The sequence below is a fragment of the Diorhabda sublineata genome, chromosome 4 (assembly GCF_026230105.1).
Source record: "Diorhabda sublineata isolate icDioSubl1.1 chromosome 4, icDioSubl1.1, whole genome shotgun sequence".
Taxonomy (NCBI): domain Eukaryota; kingdom Metazoa; phylum Arthropoda; class Insecta; order Coleoptera; family Chrysomelidae; genus Diorhabda; species Diorhabda sublineata.
Window position 1 is genome coordinate 6045007 of NC_079477.1, and position 25300 is coordinate 6070306.

The 25300-nt window shown below is 30.8% G+C and overlaps 1 protein-coding gene across 1 annotated transcript in view; it reads right to left on the reverse strand.

The window, feature by feature from the left end:
• Positions 1 to 25300, reverse strand: part of LOC130442345 (protein unc-13 homolog A) — a 194818-nt gene that overhangs the window by 72398 nt on the left and 97120 nt on the right. Inside the window, exons 6-9 of the mRNA XM_056776375.1 lie at positions 21660 to 21734; positions 14468 to 14687; positions 5752 to 5872; positions 894 to 1000 (exon numbers count right to left, since the gene is read on the reverse strand). Coding sequence (XP_056632353.1) covers positions 894 to 1000; positions 5752 to 5872; positions 14468 to 14687; positions 21660 to 21734 — 523 coding nt within the window. The remainder of the gene's footprint in view (positions 1 to 893; positions 1001 to 5751; positions 5873 to 14467; positions 14688 to 21659; positions 21735 to 25300) is intronic.

The window sequence follows — 25300 nt, forward strand, 5'->3', positions numbered from 1 at the left end:
AGGTTTCTTTGCTTAGCACCCGTAAATTGTCTCCATAATCTGTACGTCAGCCCATGGATTTGTTATCATAGGCTTGGGCCCAATGACTGAATTGCTGAGCCCCCGGTCCTACTTAAAATTTGAATGTTAAGTAATCAATGGGGTTTTTGTATTTTTTCATATTTTATTATATTTATTCTTTTTCTGTACATGAAATGACGTGCAATTCGTCTTTATTAACTGGCGACATATAAGAATTATGACACTATCTATTGAAATTTTGAAAATAACGTGAAAAAATTGTCATTCAATAAATTTATACCTAAATAATTACTAGGATTTTAAGACTTAGTTAAATCTTCTATTGACCATTTGATATAAGCCAAATTGAACGTCAAGGTTATTGGTAATGTTAGTCAAATGTTTTCGGTGTCTAAGATCCAACAAATTTCAAAAAAATACTCATAACAAATACGTGTTAGTCTATGAGAAAATGAGAAGTAGGATTCAATGATACCTATAAGTTAATGGCATTATTGATTTAATGATAATAATAGTATGAGACTGTTTATATTGTGCGCTAATCATCAATACTCTAATTGAAAAAATATATATATAAATATCAGTTTACGAGTCCCGTAAATGATTTATTCCATTTTCATTGCTAATGTCTTGTGAACATATTTGAATGTAAATGGATATACAAAATATTGATTCAGTAGTTTTATCCTCAAAGGTTTCTAATATATTTTTGTAGCTACAAAATTCATTCCACATACGAAGAATGCAGAAACAGTAAAATTCAAACAGGATGTTTGAATATCGTGCAAATATTAAAAGAAGATGAGAATTTCACGTGAGTCAAACGATCCTGTAGAATTTTGATACAGATATTCGTTCCCTTTCCAACAAACCTGTAATGTTAATTTTTGCAGACCATTTTGACGTTCCATCCAAAACTGATTGATTGACGGCCTTCATGTGACCTGCGTGATTCTTTTCTTCCACACCAAATACGTCCCTATATAGTTATTTTAAAAATGTCATAGAAAAAAAATTTAATAACTACGATTAGGTCTTCTAAAAAAGCGATCTATAATTATTTCGTCTCCTCAGTGTATATGTAACTTATAAAGGAAGGTTACCGGCGATATTGAACTGAAATTCGGATAACAAGCGTAGGTAACAATGTATTTTAGATAGATAGATTTTAGATAGTTTATGTGTGAAAAAACCTTTTTTTAGTTAAATTTCTAAAATAAAAGATACAAACTTTGATCAATTGAAGTTACTACCTACTTGGTTTTTGTCAAATTCTTATTAACACTAGGATGAAAATCTTGAGATTTGACCTGGTGGAAGAATGTTCCATTAAAGCTAGGAACTCCCGACTCCGATTTAAGAGCTAGTATGAAATCGACTGCAAAGGAACTTCCTACGCAATTAGGATTCTTAATTTTAGAATTAAGATCATTTTGGTTTAACTAGGAATCAACTTACAACGGCAAATAAATTTCTGTACTTCATTTATCAAAAGGTATTTAATACACAATATATATATATATATATGTATATATATATATATATATATATATATATATATATATATATATATATATATAAGGGAAAGTAATTTGTTGTTTAAAGCAAATTTACTTTGGGAATGATCTAACATATTAATGGATTATGGATGGTATTTGAGCGTCTCCAAAATTAATTGTGGTGTTGAGAATCTAATAATATTTTGTGCTTTATCATTTTACTCCACAACATTGGGTCCAAAGGTCCAAAATCAATTTGATAGAGTACCTGACAAATCTATATGAAACACGAAGAAATTCTGCGATAAAATCTGATATTTTATATTCTATCGATGCAAAACACATAATTGAAAGAAACAAATTAACACAAAATATAATAATTTAATCAAAAGTAATTAGCCATTTTTCATACTGTATCCTAATATTCTAGAGAATGTAGTCGGGGTTCCTAAAAAATGTTTACCAAAGCAAATGATGAAGAAGTTATAAACATTGACGATACAAATTATTTTTCCGAAACTTCGTAAAATATAATAGTAACAAGTATAAAAAAAGCATCGTACGATACACTGAAGGTGAAATGTCATTGAAGGAATCATCTAGAAACTCTAAAATCAGCTCCTCGTCTAGGCAACTACTTATATCTATTCCGACTTAAAACTAGTATTTTTCAAATAAGAAGACAAATAATGAAATCCGACAGTTTTGATAGCTTATCAGGATACAGGGAAAGATAAAAAACAACGATATGCTGCTGATGAACAACCTCAGTACATATATCGTAATTACAAGTTTCTCAGGCTTATAGAAGAAGAAAATAAGTTCGCATACACAATCAGTGTATATCGCCGGTAATTATCTCATTATTAACATCCGGTACAATTTAAATAATTTTTTGTATGTAACAAATTTCTTATTGAAGATTTTATCACAAGATTCAATGCCATTATGACACATCGACATTTTTTATTCATGTAATAAATTAATGAGCAAATTGGTTGAAATTAAAAAAAAATATCTGTCTAATGACAATATTATTCGAATGTAATCAGAAGTTATTAATGATGAGTACAACAACCATATATGTCTATCATATCCCTATTTTCATCGTCTTTGTTTTCTACATTACAAGACTGGGCGCTGAATGGAGTTGAGTATGCAAAATGTGAATTTTGATTGTAATGTCAGGAGTCGTATTATTCCATCGATTTACGCCATTCCTTAGACATCTAGTAAATGTATTGAACATGCCTTGGTATCATCATAACGATTGTTTTAGTGAGAATATTTAATTTATTTTTATCGTTAAAGAGCTAGCCATTGTTTTACAATTTACACCTTGCTTTCATAGCCTAAAAAGGCGTAATCAATAGTTGAGCTTCGTCAGCATTCGCCTATACATATAATACTACTCAATAAGTCCTGTGACTGACACACAGATGGCACTACCATTGTCAAGTCCACATGACTTTTATGAAGTACCAACTTTTAAAAGACCATGTGTAAAATTTGACATTTGACATTTCGATTAGTAAAAAACACGTGACAGCCATTTGAGTGAAGCTTCTATTGTTTTTTGTTACAAAACAATTTTGTGTTAAATTATCATTGCTTCTTTATAAAAAAAATAGTGTACAAGCTCAGCACTTATTGAAAAAAGTGTTATGGTCGTCCACAAATTACTAATACCTAATCGTAAATTGAAGTTGCGTGAGATAGTTGACGCCGTAGAGATATTATGGTTGCTGTTTCTCACATTTTGCACTCTCAACTCCATCCAGTGCCTGGACTATACAAGAAAGTTCAATTTAGATCACAAGTGAACAAATATGTACACTTTTCATCGTTGATTTGAATAATTATGCTCTAGATACTGCAAATAGTAATAGTTTATGTATGTAATATAATTGAATCACTTAGAGAATCTAATTTAATCACTGGAGTCTCTATATTATTATGACTCGCTTAAGTTGAACCATAGTGTGAAAATTATATACTGAAAATGACAGTAGTATCAAAATTTCTGTGGAAATATAATTGAACGAATAATTAGAATGTTGGAACTATGAACGATATATATGTGCCTGTTGTGGAAATAAAGTCGAATTAACACTAATTGCTTTTTGGAAGTTATGATTATTGAATGATGAAAAATATATACCTTTTTTATTGAACGTAAGCTGATCTTTACTGAAAACAATATGTATAAAATCCTAATGTCTGTAGTTTAAATGTGTGTTTGATTCTATTTAATATTAGTTTAACTTGCTTTTTTTAATAGTAATAAACCAAATACAGCCATTTTAAAATAATGTTATTCACTTAATATTTGTAGAATTTGCATTTTTTCTAGTTGAATCAATATCAAATATTAAATATGGATGAAAAAAGTGGAACAGATCTTCATTTTATGAAATTAATAATAAAATAGAGTATAGAATGATTCCAATTGATTCCAAACAATGATCGACGTGATTAATATTTAAAATTTTCAGTTATACAGGGTGATGGAACCAACTGCTTTTCAAAATTTACACTTGGTGTAGTACGAGTTGAAAAATTGGAAATATTCTTGATGCTTTAAATATTATTGTAACTTTTTTCATGGATTATTTTGATCTTTACATGAAAGAATGCAAAGCTGCTTTGGATTTGCTATTTACCGTTATTCTGCAAAAATTATAATAAAACTTGAGTAATCTTTATATCATTATGATTCCAATGATGATTTTGAGTAATTTTGAAAAAAGTATTAAAAAATGTAATATAAATACTTGATTGCCTCTATATTCGAACTTTTCGCGATTATTGAGCTTGGTTTTATTTAGCATACCTCAAAAATATGAATCGTAAAGTATAAAGAGGGGTTTGTTACCTTTTTCTTCATTTATTTCGAATATTCTTTGTTCATGCATTGTGGCTCAGTATTAATTTATTATCGATCTCCCACTTCATTCGAGAAATTCAATAAAACCTCGGAATGTATTCGAAAACGTCCTCTACCTATCTAAACTCAAGTGTTTGGACCAAAGTAAATTTTAGTGAATTTTTGGTGACATTTTTCTCTATATTCGCTGTTCTACAGCTGCCAGGTTGAGAGTTTCAACCACAACTAACGATCCAACCAGTGCATCACAAGCAATAAATTCAACAACTCCAACATCTGGGAATCCAGTTGAAGGACGCAACCATCCCGAATTTCCATAGATAAGTCAGAGTCTTATCTTTAATATATATAAATCTCATTTGTTTTTAATTTATTACTGCTCTTTTGGATACGTAGTTGATGCGAATTTATTGTTGCTAAAACTTTTTTTATTGTTCACAGCAATAAATATTAATATGGATAATTGTGACCGAGAATAGTTTTATTTTGTTTGATTTTTATTATTTATTAAATTCATAAGCTGTTTCCATCTTGTCCACTTTTTTATTCACTTTTGACGTGGTTCATTACAAAGCTGTTGGTATCCATTTTAATATTAATTGTATCAGCTGTTTATATACTTCAACTGAGGCCGAATAAAATTTCCTAAGGAAGTGAGGTTATAAATGTATGTAAGAACTTTATAGGGTTTATATCAATTTATTTTATGGTGAACGAAATATCTGGTCAATATGAAGTTGAAATGATAGAAGAAAGATAATTTCGTGCATACACCAAAACAATATTCCCTTTGGATAACGGAAAATATCTAAAATTGGTCCCTATTAATCAACTCTGTAATAAACCAAGTATACATTGCAGATTTTAGTTGATTATGTTTAAAAACCCCTGTATCACTGTATCTTTATTTTAAATGATAGGACATACAATAAATAAACTTGCTGTTAAAGTTAATCATTAGACTGATATTCAGATGCCAATCTATATTTGTTTTGTTTGCTCATTTCTGTTAATAATTTGAAGAAAGAATTTCATAAATACCTTCTAATTGTTCTATGACAAGAACATGTCTGGGTCAAGGGATGAAAGAAATATGGAAGAGATTTAAGTAGAAGTGTTGCTTTGTTATTAACATGCAATAGTTGGAAAGTGACATGCTAAAAAACCGGTTAAGTAAAATATGTGTAATACCTGTGTTCTTGTATGAAATTGTTGATATTGTAGTTTTATTCAAAAAATAAATTATAATTTCATTGATTAGGTTGTTAACATCTACTTCTTTAGTGGTTTAGTAATGAATCGATGTTTTGCTTAGCTAATAGATTAAAATATTACAAAACATACCGAATCAGCTCGAAAATTTCTGGTTTTTCTCTCTCCCGCTGTTTCATTCTGTCTTTCATGGCTGTGATAATGCTGTTGGCTTTATCTTCCGCTCCGTGTTTCGAACTTTTCTCAGCGGCTCCTGAAACAGAAGAAAAATATTTAATTCAATTATATATCCCAAAAAATCAAAAAATTATTTCATATGCATATGTAAAAGGAAGAAACGATCGATCCTTTGAAAGACAAAACACTGGAAGGATCATAGAATTGAAAATGTTTTATTCATAATGATATGATATAGAGCACAAAAAGATACTAACTCATATTAATTTCAATGTTTATTCAAGTAAACTGGACTTTTGAGAAATCCCCATAAAAACGGCTAGAGACAGGTCAGGGTTGTGAGGACACCATGGAATATCTCCTTTGCGCCAGATTAATTTCATTAACCTATCCATGCTTTATTGTTTCAAATTTTAACATAATGTAGCTTGGGCAGCGAAAATCTCGTGGTTTATCATCTATTTTACAGAATTAACAGTTACTGAATGATCGCGTGAATTTTTTAAAAAAAGTATGGTTCAATTATGCCTTTAGAAGAACGTGACGATCTTTGGTATTTCAATTTAAGGTTTCATCTCCTCCAAAATCTTCAATTTCATTTGCCGGAATGCTCATTTAAGAAGAAAAAATGCCATTGAAGTTGGAAAACTTCTCGAGCAACGTATCGACAAAGATTTTTCTAGAAATAAATAATTTTCTTTCAATTCTTGCACAAACTGTATTGTCAAGAGATGTAATTCCAAATTCAACTTCAATATATGATGGGATATCGCTAAAACATCTTAACGCTTGTAAACAACCCAACAAACCGAGTATGTGCACAGACTCGTTTGCTTACGCCACGGTCTCTTCGTTTTTCCTGCTTTGCGACTGATCTGTTTGTCCTGCCATAATTTGATTAAATCAACACTAAGACGATAAATAATATTGTGTAATTGCTAAAATCGAAATTGAGGGTAAGAAATGTAGAAATTGTTTTTGTGAAATTGTGACTAAATTCTCAAAAAAAAACGGGATTAGCCGTGCTTCCTGGCCAGGCGCTGCTCTTATCTTATCAATGGATCTTCTATCAAAAGGAAATTAATTGAATTATGTTATTTACTATTAGTGTATTAATTCAAGTCATCTACTGATTTACTGCAAGTTTCTTTCAATGATAATAAGAAACAGATTGTGTCTTAGACATCTTGGAACTAACTAAAATTCTAATATAATCAAAAATTGAGACGATTAAGATCTGCAATTAATCGCAACGTTGATTCAGTTGTCAGTACTTATGGAAAGTATATTTCAATATGACTTCTATCTCTGCGATTATAGCCTCCTCAATTCCAGTGATAGTGACCAAACGTTTCCATTTTGCAATTTTTTTTATTTTTGGGAGAAGCTAAATATAATGTTGTCTGAATCTGATGAGTATGGCAGATGTGTAATAACCATAAGACATATATAGAAAATATGAACATCATCGCTATTGACCCATTTTTCAGACCTCTATCTTTGTATATCGTTTCGCAGACGTTCCAGCGAAATATTGAGTTCACAGTTATTCCTATTTTATTTCCCTATACCATTACACACATTTTTCATCGAAAATTATAAATAACTATAAATATTTGTCTTGAAGTCATATAGTCGATTGCAGTTAATTGTTCAATGCAAAGTGGATGGTAGTAAGAGCAAACCAGAGGGAAGACTGCATTCATGGTTGCACAACCTACGCCAGTTGTTTGGAGTGTCACTTGTTGATCTCTTTAGAAACACACTAAATAAGATAATAGCCTTGTTGATAGTCAACTTTCGCAACGGATAAAGCAATGGAAGAAGAAAGTTTTACAATAATCGTAAATTTCATCCTTGATAACAACAAAATCCTGATTTACATGAAAACAATCTATCAATTCCATTACAATGGATTGTTGCTATAAAAATTTGCTCGTGTTTTTTTATTACTTCTCGTATGCACGTAAACGGTGTATTGTTGATGCTTTAATTCATTTTGATTTATCGATGTTGTTATTCGGTGTATCAAATGGATGAACGAATTTTTTCACAGATTTGTCACTATTCCCTTTACGACAATTTACGTTTTCATCAGGTAGATTAGTCTTGCTATAGGGCACTGTGTTGCTATATCAACTATTATTATGTCCGAATTAACAAAAGGCACTCTGCAGGAATTCTGCAGATTTTCCAGATCGTGTACAAAAATTGAAGACTGAATACAATTCATATCAACATTCATGTCACACATTAATATTTCGGAGAACAGTATCGGATAAACTCTTATTTTTTCAAATACACAGGAAGCAATTTATTCGGAACCTCTGGTATCAATCGCTTCGTACTTAGTATCAATGGACGCACTACAGTTCCGAATGGTTAAATTATATATATATATATATATATATATATATATATATATATATATATATATATATATATATATATATATATATATATATATATATGTAATTCAAATACAAGTAAACTTGTGGTATGATCTTCTTTAGCCTCTGCTTTGTCTCCCCTTTTACTCTCGTAAGCTTCATGTGGCCTCTCCTACCTTTGTACCTAGTGATTACATACGACATAACATATTTTATTTTGCCAACTTTGGAAAAATACAATTTTAAAATATCTTATTATAGCTTCAAGGAATATCTCTTTATAGAAAATAGTGGGACAAATCTTTTTTCGCCATCTTACTACACAATTATAAATCATGACAACGTAATTTGAACAATGAGTGTTTCATTTGGCTGATTGAATGGAAAACTACAAATTGGAGTTTCCTAAATTGTATCAAATTTCATTTAAATACATAACAATGATTGGCACATCTATTCCATCTGAGAAATTACTGTATTTTACTATTAATGTATTTTTCAGTGAATAATTTTTACTACGATTTTACTATGAGATTATTATTATTACTAAGAATAGTTGATGCCTTTTAGATTCTGATTTCCTGCGTAACGCCTTTACCCCTTTGGTAGCCTTCTCGATAGCCCATCAACCTTCCCAAATTTGGAGCATCCTCCGGGCGTCATTCAATGGACATAAGACTATTCCACTTGGTTTAATCCTTCGAGTTCTAATAAAAGCATAATAGCTCCAAAGGATATGTTTCCTCCTCTACTTATAGCACTGGAATTTAGTCTTATCGGCACTCTCTTTCCCAGAGTTATAGAGTTTACAGTGTTTTCTATTTCGGAAATGAGGAGTTCCCATTGCGGGCCCTGTCAGCGGTTGAGTATTTCCAATTTCAGTAGACAATTTCATTACGTATGCGACCCTTATGTCAGATGTCATAGATGATATCGAAGTATTTTGTAAATGTTCATTACTATTAGTATATCAATGTCTATTTCTAAATGATTTACTTTCCATACCAGATTTCCCATATATTGTTATTAGTAAGTTTCAATACATTCATCAATTGAATTCCTCCATTAATTTTTGGAACACGTCTCTGAGGTGAATAGATCTCATATCACATATTTTCTAAATGAAACAATTACATCAAAACTATAACCCGCTATGACTAAAAATGTTAAAGATCTAAATTTACCATTTTTCAAATAACCATGTTATGAGCAAATATCTACATCTATATAAAATTCAACTGATGCAGAGCTGGAGGCCAAGTGACATTCATATACATAGGTTTTTCGATTCACGTATCCCAGATTAGACTCCGTGGCGCAACGCCATATTACTGGTTTAGTTGACACCTTGAAGCACAAGATTGTTCGAGTTACTCTTGGCATACTACCAGCAATGTTTTAAAAAGTGACCAAAAAATTCATCGTCCAAAATTCGCTTCATTCATCAGCTCGAAATCGTTCTCAAATACAAATGAATTAGGACATTTTTAGTTAAAATTCGATTTAAATCGTTATTTTCAAAAATTTAGTTTTATAGGGAATAAAAAACACATAATAGACTAATCAGTAAATTTATGAAAATGACCTGGTAATTGTTGCTCATGTTTTTCTACTTTCCAGAAACATCTTGTGTAAGTCCAACGGATGTCATCGACGTTTAATATTCAATTAGGTCGATTACCCAATCGGTAAACATTCTAGTTTCTCTATAATTACAAAATCAAACGCTCTGTATTCAGTACGTGTGTCATCCTCATTAATCTCTAATTTCCTTTTCTATACAGTCGACTGCATAAGCGTTCGATATGAGAGAATTACAACTTAATGAAGCTTTGGCAGTTTTTTTATGTTGATATATGTCAAGTGGTTTTAACTGAGCTAATTGTTTGTTGTTTTAATCTTGATAAATCAGGAGCTTAAACTGGAAATATTATTTGATATTTACTCTACGACACATCTTTATTTAGCCTTCATGTTCGTGTTTTGAGCACTATTCGCCATGGTTTCCAGTTTTTGAAAATCACATTTTCTATTCATTGAAATCCTATTCTTCTGAATGATTCGTCTTAATTATTCTACCCTTTTCGAGGTTTTCTACACTTTTAGTCATGTATTTAGTAGCATCTATGTCATTTGTACATATAATCCTTTACCCTTACATTACATTTCCCTTTCCATATCCATGATATAAAGATGTTTCAAAATAATTATTAACGCTGTAGGAGACTGCCACAACTTCGATGGTATTAGATTTAACTTTTCTGAAACAGTATTTCCTTAGACGATCTCATAGAAGGATATAAATTTTATATTGATGTGACTGGCATGTGATTGATTATACATCGTTATAATACTAAAGTTTAGTAATTGAAACAGAATCGTAAACTCTCTGGATCGATAAATACAAAATTTTATGCCATATTCACTGCTGATCTCTCTTCTCATTCAATTCTGTTAAAAACAACCTACTTTTTAGAAGTTTTTAAATAGTAGATGTGGTCGTTATAGCGTGTTACGTAGCTTTATCAACAGTTTTATGTCCTGTAAAAAGCAAATTAAATATGTATCTGCCTTCTACAATCGAGTATTTTCATAAAACCACGCGATTCAATTTCACTCCGACATTGAAAAAATAAAATTTGCTATGAATGCATTTGTCGCAACTATAATTAGAGTTTATTCACAAGTTCTAGTAAATAAAATATCTAACTAATTGTAACGGATCGATGAAATTTTGAGGTAAATGGAAATAGTAATGTGATTTGTTAAAGAATAAAAGAAAATGAATGTGTTTCACTTTCCAGAGAGAACTTTTTAATTTCATGTAATATGCAATTCATCATACGTCAGCTCGTAATATTGGTTGCAGATAATCAAAACCTCAATTGTTCTAATTATAGTGGGTAGAGGTAAGAACCATCTCGGTGTATCGAAACGAGTCTGTTGAAAGGAGGCAAATTAAGGTGGCGTTATAGTAGCAAGAGAATTTTAAAAAGAGCGCCACAATCTATTAGAGTAACATTGTTAATGAAATTCTTTTTTGAAAGTCATAACTAGTTCAAAGAAACTATTAATATACAAAATAAAATAAAGAACTGGACAATTTTTCAACTAATCCTCCATACAAGACGGTTCTTCTTACCTCTACAATCCATAGTTCTAATTTAAAAATATGTTGATGTCTAATGAAATGAGGAACTTAACAGTGCCATCTCTTTTTGTATGACACAACTCATCTAACGGCCTATTAATTTGCAGGAGCGAGGCAATAATTAAAACGGTACAGTTCTAGTTAACAAATGAAGTGACTAAACTCGGACAGAATTGTTAAAAAGCCGAAACATTTATATCGAAGCCGTAGAGAACTCGTTTTCAAATTTTTTTCATTACCACATTCTATATTGCTTCGTTAATTATTCCATTGTTCATTAGCTTAAAAAATCGACGGTTACATCGGAAAATAATGAAGCCGATGGTGAATGTATAGTTTAGTTAGGATTTGTATAGTGGACAATTAATTTTATTTTCCCATGAAATCCTGGTCTGCAAATTCATGCTAATCCCATGTGAATGAAAATCTACACGCTGCAATGTACAGTGTTTATCGTCGCAAATGAATTTGATAATTACTATGTTTGTAGTATTAATCAATCGGTCATTATTATGTTTGTTTAAAGTAGAGAATGCTAGAGTTTTGAGAGATTTTATAAGATTACTTGTTGTATTAAAAAAGACTCGCTGATACTTCGAGTGAATGATGGCGACAACGGTACGGAACAAATGATAGAGAATCATCCAAACTACAACTACAATAGGGGTTAAATAGTGAGCTGAATGGACACAGTATCAGTTTCAATAGTGATAAATGGTGCGATAAAAAAGATAAATAGAATAAGTAGCTTTCGAGTCAAAAGAAGGAAATAGACTATTGAAAATGAGTAACATAGTTATAGAGTATATGTGGAAAAACGAATTCAAAGGAACATGAAAATAAATAGAGAAAGAAATTATTATGAATATAGTGTTTTTTAAATAAACAGAACTGCGCTAATTATTCCTATATTTTATAATTTAGCTTATTAAATATTACTGAATCATTTATCAATCAGCGTTTACGATAATTTTGGAGAAATCAAGATATTTGGAACAATGAATAAGGAGTAACTTCTTCCCCTTTCAATAGGACCAGTTCCTGTTCAATCTTGTTCGTTTGGCTCTCTTCTTGGATCTTCTTCAGAAGATGAACTCCAGCTCTCGTACCACCTCTTTGGTGGTCTACCTACAGGTCTGCGTTTGTTCGGTCTCTGAGTTTTAGCCCACTTTGCACATCTGTCTTCTGGCATTCTCTCTACGTGATCCTTCCAGAATGTTTCGTAGGAGTTTTTGTAGGAGTAACTTGATTTATTTTATTTTCTAACTTTTCTAGATACTTGTCTTACCTCACGCAGCTGTTTCTTTTTCTTCTCAAATCTTTCAAATCTTGGAATTATAAACCAAATATCCTAGATGACACCCTAGGATGGAATATAGAGGCACTAAGTAAGTAGATTGTGGATTAATTACCCCACTACAAAGAAATTAAACATTTATGTGTTACTTTGGGAAAAGTTACGTGGTAAGGATCTCTATCATTGAAATTCAATAATAATGATCAATATTTTATAGTTAAACTACCTATTACTAGGGTACAATAATATTTTTTCCAAGAATACCAATCCCAAACGTTTACATTATATGTACTTATATATTTCAATATTTATCGCTTCAATAGGAACAATTTGACTTATGATTCAAGAAATATCATACACTCGTTGTGAAAATTTGCAATTGAAGCAACTGTTTTGATTTCGTTATTGTTTCATTAGACATTGCTACGTAGCATGCCACACTGGGAAGAGATTTGGAGATCTCTGGAACAAAATTGTATAAAATTTCTACATGCGTCGCTTCATCCAAAATATGGCGGTTATTCTGTTAATTTTTGTTTGTTAACAACGGATCCAGATCCATTAAAGTGACCAACCAAGTTTAGAGATTATGTCCACCTCCGCTGGAGGGTTGACATAATGTAGTCCAATCTACAAACTCGAAAATAAGTGGGACGTAGCTTTGTATTTCTTGAAATTTTTATAGAGGGTAGAATACAGAGGGTTATGCGTTCGAAAAGTGTATATTTTGAATTGAAAGTATCACATTTGATCGTTTTTTCAAATACCTAAGGAAATAAGAGTGGATATTCATAAAATATTATACCCCTACAAACATATGGCTTCGGAACATGAACGTCTACATCAAAAGATACAAATGAAGGAGAACCAAATAGCCAAAACAATAAGAAGCAGTTGTAGAGAAAGACCAAGAGAGATCTGGATGGACAAAATTAATAACCTACTAAGAATAAAGGAAAGAAACTATACTACTACTAATAAAGAACCGACGGAAATGCAGAGAATTTTGGAGAAAAAAGAATCGCAACCCCGCGGCTTGTCAATTTGAGACATAAGTAAATCTCTTTTAAAGAACTGGTTTTGTAATCCTTACTAATATTAAAATGTGAATGTAAGTTTGTTTGTTACGCATTCAAGCGGAAACTATGTAACCGATCATCATGAAACTTTGTACGCATATTCTTGCAGGTATTAGAAATAATATAAGATACTTTTAATGAAAACAAATATTCTTTTCACAAAAAAACTCTACTTCTTCGACACCATCTAGCATTCCAGTAAATCCAATTAACTCTAGTACTCTAGTTACCGTTTTTTGTATTTTTTCTATATTTATTGTTATTTGTTATTATCTGTCATTACATATATACTATAAAACTATTTGAATGTTTGAGGTAATTTGAGTGTCATTTTTGTGGTTAGATGTTATCCATGATGATTCCAATTATTCCCACAGACCTTCCATTTCAATTCAGGGTTCAGTTTCCCGTCAAGCTTAGTTTTGCTGTTAATATAAACAAAGCATTCTACAAAAGTATCCTAGATCAATATTCTGTATTTATATTTTTCTAAATTATTAAAATTCAAAATGATTTATTTAGTTAACAGAGAAACACATTTCAAATTTTGTTGTTGTAATAAAGTATATTTTAAGTTTCTGAAAGTACATAGTATGTAGTAATTTTTAAAAATTGATAATCCCGGTGAAGCAATAAAATATACTTATTATATTGATTCATTCCTGTTGTAACAATATCTGAGTGAAGCCGCGGGTAAAAGCTAGTGCTGAACTATTTATCTCATTGATCGTTTCCATCTAAAAATATCACTTACTTTGAAGGCAATCGGCATTTAATAAATCTTTGCATTTTTCGTGACATTTGACACCGCACTCCGTACATCTGACGCCTTGTCGCGCGATACCCCATAGAAGTCCTTCGCATTCGTAACAATAGGTCGGTGACGTCGCCGTCCATGGAACGAAATTATGGGGTGTCGTGCTGCTAATGGGGTAGATAAGAGCCTGGAGAGTTTTCTTGTAAACGTGCATTTTCTGAAATAATCAAATACAAAATAAGTTTTTTATTTAATAAAATATTATATCAACTTCATACATTGATAAAAATTTCCTTGGACATTTCTTTAGGATACAATGATAAGGCACTCATGTAAATTATTTCACCGATATATTTCATTGAATAATTACTAAGAACACGCACTTTAGGGTAATACAAAATGTATTCGCTTGACCATGAAAACGCTAAATGTAGGATTATACTGATAAATTAGAATAAAATTAAAGATAAAAACGAAAGTTAACTTTATGGATAATAATATGTGCTTCGAAGCAGCTTGTAACTAAAATAATAATTAAAAAAGTGACCAGGTTTTGTTTCTTTTTTTATCCGAAAACTCAAATGTTAATGTTGACAACCATCTTCATACACTAAAGATAACCTCTTGGACATTCATTGAGTATATATACTGAAAAACTAAAAGACAATGAACGTACAAACAAGTCAAAAAGTTTTTTGTTAGAAAAGAAAATTGATCTAACGACTTTAAACAATTCCTAATAGCATAATTCTCTTGATTATTTTTATCGTCCATATTTTTTGAATTTGCCTGTATAAACCCACTTAAAGTAATTTTTTTTTACCACGTAACCCTCAACTTTGATAATATCTGATAAACTGAACAATTAAATACTCATAAGCTCATAGGTTTTTTTCATACCTCTAAACTTTATTAACTACTATTATAGGTCATTTCGAGTAGTGTGAGTTGAGGCGTAAGCTATATAAATTGTTTTTTATAAAAAGTAATACCTTCTCTAGGATAGAAAGGAAATTGAAAAATAATTGATGTTTGTTTAGCAGTAAATTATCTTAACGCCATCCGTTTTCTAAATAATGGGTGTTGCATAAAAAACATCTATACACATTCTTATGATTTTGCCGAAACTACTGGCAACATGACATTTTATACAAATATGTCTTGGAAGCTGAGACATTCCATGAATTTGTTTTTATATGTGACTCTTATATTTTTTTAGTTAGATTTATCAATCAATATCTCAAATAAAATTAAACATCATGCAATTTTATACCAAAAATTTACAAACTTTTATCTCAAATACAAATGGCGAAAATTTTTTAGTAAGCAAACTCCAATTACTGAGCTACCTTTTGTGAAAAATCAGAAGAATTTCTTCATATATCTCATAAATCATATAAAATGTATAGGGTGGAAGTTCAATGACTACTACTAATATTTTAGAGATTAGAGATCCAACTTTATTTATTATTTCTGACGCTTCCTGCGTAATTTTACTCCGGATTAGTTTAAGCATATGTGGCACCCAACGAGTAATAATTTTTCTCACATGAAAATAATCATGTAAAATTATAGATCCAACACTAAGAGTTGCCTCAGTCGCTTTATAGTTGCATCTTGGTGGGAAAAGACATTTATTTTCGTTGCAAGTGAAATTTTTCTTATTTTTTAACAAAACATATTTATATATGAATCGTTTAGGTCTTCCTTTTAATAGACTTTACGAGAGGCGTTTTTTTCTTCTATTGATTAATCTGCGGTCTGGGTCCTCTTCTGTATATTTCAATGAAATTTATATAACGACATACTTTAAATTAACTCACCATACATAGCTTATTTCGAGCTTGTTCAAATATTCTTAAAATTTCCAGTGCATATTTATAAATTTATCTAAAATGCCCCGTTTCTCATTAATTTAACACTGCCCGTTCCCTTTTCCTGTTGAAAACCCATCAACTCGTTAGCATATTATATGGCAAAAACCATAATCAGCGACGGTAGTTTAAATCAGTACATCCATTAATAATTTCGCTTTAACGGTGCAGCAAAAACACACAAATTCAGCTTTCTCACTCTCATAGTCGCTGTCATCACCTTATTATAATGAAATCTTCATAATTTCCAATTTTCACGTGCTGTAGAACATTCGACTAAATAGGACAACCCTTCGTCTACTATCATAATAATGGAAAATGTTTAGGAATGTGAAAATTCCATTTTCTCTTCAAAACGTAATCAAATTTCATATTCTGTGTTTTGCATAATGACATTTCAGAATTAACTATATTAGTTATTCACAAATAATTTATAAATGAATGAAATAAAGTTGAGATTAGATAGTTTTAAAGTATTATTAGTTAACGAGGTTGGTCCAAGAAGTACCTGACCTGACCCAGAGATGACGTTAGTTGCTTAAAAATACATTTGTATCAGAAAGTACTCAATCTATTCTGCATATGTTTCAAGTTTGAAGACGCCACGTTGTTTAGTATTTGGTTGGTTAGTCTTCGCCCAACCAATATAAGAGCTGAACTAGATTCTACTTTGGGTGAGACTGCTCTTTCGTTATTAATAGTAAAATATGGGGTAGCAGAGTTTAAGCGAGGCCATAAGACCTGCGAAGACCAGCATCGCAATGGTCGACAAAATGAGGCGAGGACTCCAAAAATGTTGACGAGAATCCACAAAGCGGTACTGGATGATCGTCGTCTCAAAGTGCGACAGCTAGTAGACATAGTAGGCACTTAAAAATTTTGGATATTGCGTTTGCTCACAATGAAACTTCTTGAAAAAGATTTAATCGAGTGTTTGGCAATGTTTGGTTGAAAAAAAGCCGAATTTTCGTGCCGTTCCATTAACCATGACTTCATTCCGAAACCTTCCGAAACCAAAGAACAATCAAAAGAATAGAAAGAAACAGGCTTCAAAGAAGGCAAAGACCGTTCAATCTGTAGACAAGGGCATAGCGTCGATTTTTGGGATATGCGTGGGATAATTTTCATCGACTATCTTGAAAAAGGAGAAACTATCAACGCCGAGTATTATGAAAACTTATTGCAACGTTTTATCGAAGTAATCAAACAAAAATGGCCGCATTTGGCTTAAGAAATTGTTTTTTTATCAATGCACCAGATCATACATCCGTTTTTGTAATGGTCAAAATTAATGAATATGATAAAGTTTGAATTGCTATCTCACGCACCTTATTCGCCAGATTTGGCCCTCTCGGATTATTTTCTGTTCCTAAACATGAGAAAATGGCTTGGTGTTCAAAGATTTTCCAACAATGAAGAAGTGATGTCGGCAGTTAATGGCTATTATGTGGAGCTTGACGATTCTTATTATAAAAAGGGTATCGAACTTAATGAACATGTCTGGGAAAAGTGTATGGAGCAAAAAGGAGATTACGTTGGAAAATTGATATATTTTTCTGCAAAATTTGTAATGTTGATATCTCAATTGTTCCTCCTGCAGAATATTGTGGAATTGACTAGGAAAATTTAAACGAAGACGACCTCCAAGCCAAGAGTCACTTTCCAGTGATATTTCTGGCGGAGTTGGAGTTCGATAGCTACAGAAACCTAAGGATTCAGAGTACTAGAACAGTAGAAATCCAAGTCAAAATGGATGGATCAAAACGAAAATATGAATTTGAATGCTATTACGGGCACTATACTCAAAAGCGAGTTAGAAGTACGGTTGAGGTTTTTGAGAAAAATTTTTATGACGATGTTGTTAATGTAATTGAGGAAAGATCGAATCCCTAACAACAGACATAGAAGAACGATCATAATTTTCGTGTGTTTATGATTGATACCTGCAAATCTATACAAACGACAGGACAATCGCTATTCAGATTGTTTTTTATAGAATAAAGTTTTGACATGTAATATAATTGAAACAATATATCGTAGGCGTTAATCTTAAAGTTCTTGAGTATATCGATATTGCTTCGAAGTTTTCTAGTTAATATCAACAAACTCAAAAACTGCCACATCAGAATAACAAATAATCTCTTAAGTAAATTTCTATTTTGATTTAGTAAACTAATATTCCAATGGAGTACGCGTTATTAGATTGGATTTACAGGATAAATATCGTTGGGAAGGTGAATGATGGAAGCTAACAACAAAATCGCTTCCGCGAACCTCATCTTGCTATTATTTAGGATTATAAAATCGTGTTATGGAACACATCACCCACTAACTCTACAGCTCCACGAAGTATTTTCCACTTAAGTGAATAATTTTCGTTATACATTGTAATTCAGACTGTATGCACTATATACGAAAAACTATTTCACTATCCATTGGAAAGAAAATTATATTCTTGATAAAAAGTTATGCGAGAAGACGTACCTAAACAATCAAATTTCTTGAATTTTCAACAGAGGAGAATATAAAATGTCTGATTTACTGATACAACATATTTGAATAACATTGACCGATATTTTGAAATGTTCTTGGAGCATTCAGCTTTTCCTTAAAGTATCCTCATAGAAAGTAAGGGGTGCAGCAAATCTTACTAAAGATATCTTGAAGAGCCAATAAAATAACAATTTGTCATATATATCATCATCATATTATCATTTTTAGTGTTACTTTGAAGGTCATATGATTTTACGTAAATTATGGAATTGTGTACAAACCATGAAATTTGTGGTGATGGAAGAAGGACATGTAGAAACAATGACATGTCTGTTTTGGCGCAGTAGTTCAATATGTACATACATTAGGCTTCACTAACTAACTTACAGATTGTTATTTTCCAATTATTTTCCAATCTTTTGATCTATAATTATAGTTATTATCCATTTAACGATTATATTTAAACCAAACCCACTTTAACCCATTTCCATCAAACATTGTCTTCAAAGTACAACTAATTTATTTAATTTTTATTATATAGCGTAGACTGGGCCAATAAGAAGACGACTATATTTTTAATGATATTTTTAAAATATCTATTTACTTTTTAACAGTAATCGCATTTTTTATTTAAAATTCGTCAATTATAAGTGTAAAAAATTTTAACGATACGTATTCTTCTACAAAATTAAATTTCGTAAAAAAAGCTCTCTTAGTAAATTAATGTAAAAAAGCCGTTTCTTTGTAATCGTGCCTTGAACATTAATTTATTTATTCAATTATGTGTTTCGATTTTGAATTTTTGTAACTACCAGAAATATTAATAATTTCACAATTCAAAATTTGTAAAAGGAAACTTAATTCTCTACAGAAAAAGTTTATAAACATTTTCAATTAAATTCACTCCTCACAAAGTGATTCGACTTTGAAGTTAAATTCAAAAGTAATTTATTTAATTTCTTTGTCAAGGATGTTGCAGAACGTGGTGTATCAGTAATTGAGGATTACAAGTGTCTCACTATTTGTTTTTAGCTGTTAGAGAAAATCGGAAAAAATACCCAAATTGAATAATTATTTTCTATTTGATGATTTTTCATGATTTGTTAATATATAATTATAAGCTTTTATTTTGTAAAATGTAAATTATAAGTGAAGATAAAATTTCTTTTATTTCTTCTGTTTGTTTTGACTTATTATTCAATATTTTTCTGATGTCACTAGTCAAGTAAATAACTTATGATTAAGAAACCGAATTTTGTTTACTATTGGAGTTAGTTAAAAACAGTGAAAATGAATTTATGGCTATAAATAATACTTAAAAAGTAAAATATTACATTGATAAATTATTTTATGAAAAAATTCAGTTGTTCAGCTAAAAAAAGTTTTCGAATAACTTTAAAAGGAGTGAATCTAATTAAAAATGTTAAGAAACCTTTTTTGTAAAGTATTAAATTTACTTTGAAAATAAGAATCCTAAACCGTAAGAATATTGATATTTTTGCTGGTTACAAAAATTCAAAATCGAAACGTAAAATTGAAAAAAATCAATGTTTAACGCACGATTACAAGGAAACGGCTTTTTTTATATTAATTTACTTTTTTCTAGGAAATTTTATTTGTTATAAGAATACTCATGGCTAGAATTTTTTAGATTGAATTGAATAAAAAATGCCATTACCCCCAGAAAATCAATAGTCCTAACGATACACCCCTTAATATTATTATTAATCATCATCATTAATCATCATTCAAACTTTCACTATAATTGTTTGAATGTTTGAATGATATTTTCAAAGAATCGTTAAAAAATAGTCGTTTTCTTATTTTTCCAGCCTACGCTTTACAATAAACATTAAATAAATCAGTTGTACTTTGTAGACTATGTTTGATGGAAATGGGTTAAAGTGTGTTTGGTATAAATACAATCGTTGGATGAATAATAACTGTAATTACAGATCAATAGATTGGAAAATAATTCAAAAATAACAATCTGTAAGTTTGTAAAGTCTAATGTACATATTGAACTACTTCACTAAAACAGATACATCATTGTTTCTATATGTCCTTCTTCCTTCACCACAAATTTCATTGATTGTACTCAACAATTCCATAATTTACGTAAAATAATATGACCTTCAAAGTAACGCTAGTTACATATCTTTAGTGAAATAAATATTATTAAAAAATTAATATCACGAGGATATCTATAGATTTAGATTCTGCGCTTGGTATAAAGACCAACACACTTGGAACAAACGTCTGGTGTCAAATTTTCAAGATATCTTTAGTAAGATTCACTGAACACCTCACTTTCTATGAGGGTACTTTAAGGAAAAGCTGTATGCTCCAAGAACATTTCACAATGTTGGTAAATGTTATTCAAAAAAGTTGCATCAGTATATCAGATATTTTATTTTCACCTCTGTACACTGTTAAAAATTCACGAATTTTGATTGTTTAAGCACCATCATTTCGCATCAATTCTTTTTTGACCCAGTCTAAAAGAGAGTGTTGTTTAACTTTACATAAACTATTTTTTATTTCTTGATAATATCCAGATGAAATTCAGAATCTGAATTTCGATACAAGTTGAAACTTTTAGCACAAAAATTTTCTCATAACGAATTATCGTCCTACCGCTTCGGTAAGGAAACTTCAAATTTAGGAATTGAGTTTTAAACTTTGCGAATCTTAAAAAATTTAAATTAAATAATATGAAGCGAAACTTCCATAAATTCTGTATCGAAATTAAGATCAGAGTGCTAATGTGTGATATTATTTCAATGGATTTCTAAGCTATTCGATTACTTAAAAAAACTCACCAGTTCTTCGTCGTTCAAAGTAGCCCTCGGCACTGCAGACGTCAGTCCGGCGTTTCTTTTTGTAGCAGCCATAGTCTAAGGAAAAAGATCGAAAATGGAATTATCACTTCTGTATCAAATTAAAAGCACTCTTTGCAGCGAAGCTTTGAATGCGGCAAGCTTTTATAAATCACTTGTGTTGAAAATCTTACCTCATGTGAAATAACGATTATTTCTCATAATAGTGACGTACTAAGATAACATTCAAAGCAATAAAACAGAATATGAAATCAACTATGCACCATTTGAATTGAAAATAACTATTATTTCATTAATGATGATATTTAGTATACGTTTCTAGTGCTAATGAGAACCCGTGAAGTGGATTACAAAGGACATCGAAGAACTTGTTATTGCCGAATGGTTTGGTCTCTTATCTTTATTCGAATAATTCGTCCTACATCCATTCCGTATAATATATATTGTAACATTGTTCAGAAACTTTTGTCTCAGTTCATTGATCTAAGTATTAGATCACATGCTTTTATTTAACTGAAGATTTTTTTGTAACTAGTATTTAACAGCAAGAATGAAGTCGCAGTATTTTGTTATGGTACAAGAATTTTATATCAAATATATACAACTTTATCACCATTAAATTATGGTAGAAACTTCAATTAAAAATTGAAGCTTTTATAATTTATTTAATTCATCAAATTCAATTATCCTAGCTATAAAGAGAAGTCCAAAATATTTCACTGTAAGTAATTTTAAGAAAGTAAACTCAATGTTTCGTTTGGCTTTAGTAAAATTAAGATCTTCAGAGATTTCGTTTCTCTCGAGAAAATATTGATAAATGCCGTTCATAATACTTTGGAAGATTGGAAACAAAAGGGAGAAAGCGAGAATTCGAAAGTTATTATGCAAATTGAGCTTGGAGAGTTTATGGACAGGAAGTTGAGAAATTATGGACGAAATGGATGTTATTTGTTTGATCGCAAAGCTTTGGGAACAAGATAGTAGCAACTTTGTTTTAATTTTTCACTTTTGCAATTTTTATTAATCTAGGGATTGATCAAAATACGAAAAAAAAAATTTTGTTTAAAAACGTGCAGCTCAAAAAATTTTAAAAATCGCAGGGAGAAGTGACTGAAATACTTATATGGGTCCAGTGCAAGACCATTAAGGCAAATGAGAAGCAGAGGTTAATAATGAAATGAAGGCGAACATTTCTGCGTGTTAATGTTTGAGTTCAATATATAATAGTTGTGTGAAAAGTTTTCAACATCAGACTGAAGATATCAGCATTGATATATCAGCCATTTTGAACGCTTACTTTCTGTTTGAAACGAGTGAGTCGTAATGGAGATCATTCTGAAAATGAAGGAACTGAGTTTCGAGCTATCAGCTTTGTTCTTAAAAGGCAATATACCTACATAAATGAAAAACGAGTTAGACAATGAGAACGGAGACTCTAACACTTTGGGTTACTGAATTCAAACGTAGCTGTATTATCTTGATGGATGACTACCGTTCGGAGAAACGTTTCTGAAATAGTAGTGGTCGACCGTTGGATACTGACTGAATAATTATGCACCTGTGAGCTATCCTTTTATTATGTGCCACGTTTGCTCACTTTGGACGATAAACGCATTCGAATGAATATTTCCTATGCGTCTTTGGCGCTATTTAGGTAAAATAAGTCCTAAAATGGAAAATCATTATGAAACAAAACGTTTTTTTAGGTCGGAAGTTTTCCAATCAACCATCGTATATCCTGAATGAATATTAAACGCCGACACATTCCGTAGTGTGTTTTAGTAGTTTTAGCAATATTTCTCACGCAAACTCTTCTTTTCATGCCTAATTATTTGACTTTTACTCTTTTCGTTTATATTTCACAATTTTTATTAATGAATTTCCAGCCTAAGCGTTCAATCCGTCTATTAAGATATTCCTTATTTAAATATCATCTTCCTTCACTATAATATTGCGGAGAAGCATTATATTGTTAAAATATTATTCTCAAATTACTCAATTCGTTAGGATTATTTTTTAAAATTTCAAAATTTACACCTCCTAAGTAGGTATTTGAAAAACAAGACCCACTGATGTGTTTTACGAGGATTCCTTAATTTTTCTAGGTCACTGTGTATGTTTTCACTAAAAATGTGAGGATCTAGAACCCTCCAAATTTGTTTAGATCGTACTTTTGTCGCTGATGTTAATGACTTAAATAATGTTCCAAATTTTGATAGAAATCTTCGTTTATGAATTCATTTTAACGGGCGGAATATCTATTATTCAACACCCAATGTACAGTACTTCAATTTACTTCACTAGTAGATGTAACTTCAGTTAGGGAAGTAGCAGTAGTTAGACCTTTTATTTTTTTACAACTACTCAGAAATGGACTTTGAATTTTGAATTTGTTAAAAGTGTATTCGACTTTGACTATTTACTGATTTAATCTATCAAGCAAGTGTCGCTTGTAGCGGAATCTTATCAAAATTTATTGTTCACAATTTTTTTTTATAATCACACTTTTGTTGTCTGAACAATTTTTCTAATCTTAATTTCTCAAACTACCCAAAATCGTTGAAGAAACATTATTTTGAACGAATTTTGTGCAAACCTTTGTACAAGGATAAGAAAGAAGAATTGGAGCTTAATATTCAGTTTACCCCTACCATGCAAACTATTTTCTACTTCAAAATTTTAATATTTCACAACATAAAGTTAAACTGAAATCATCAGACTCAACGCATGCAAATAAGTTTCAGTTGATAAAATGAGAAAGGCACTTCATGCCGTTACTAAAAATTGAAAATAATTGTAAATACGTACGATGTTTGGATCTTTAAGAATAAGGGGTTGAAAAATGGTTAACAACAGATAAAAGAAAAGTGAATTTCTGCAAAATATAATGAAAATCATCAAATATCGGTATTAATTGTTTTTTGTGGCTCACTAAGTGTTTCAAAGAAGTCCAATTATATTTCCCCATGACCGCAAGACTGGACAAAATAAGAAGGTTTGTTACAACATGTTTTAGTGATGAGAAAGGTACTAACTCTAGATATGGAAGTCCAATATATTCGATTGAAATTTGATAAACTGCTAGAGAAGATGTGGGTACACATTCAAAAACAAAATACCAATGAGAAATCTTTGTTGGGAGCAATTATCTAACCGTCCCTGGTTTTGTTTTTTGTTGATAAATATCTTAAGCATCGGCCTAAAGGTCAATCCTTTCTTCTACAGAGGGTTCGAAGCACACCATGTGAAGACTGAAGTGTTGGATAAACGTAGAGCGAGAAAAGCCTGGTCCTGGCAAGTAGAGAACACTCAAGCGAATACACTAACACTTGGGCTCCTGGTCGGACATTGTATGGCATCACCAAGCCTTTCAGTATATTTCTAGTTTTCCTGAATCCGGTCAATACCCGGACCAGGTATTCGCCCAAACCATAGCTCTCCGTCGAAACATTGAAAATATAATATACCCTTAAATCCCACGTGATACTACACTAAATTGATATTAGATCTTAAATACAAGTAAATTTTTTTTATTCGAAGTTGTTTTCCTATTCAACGATTATCTTCAATGTAGTACCATCCATTTCAAATTCCCATAATTCACCCTACAATTTCTGTCAATA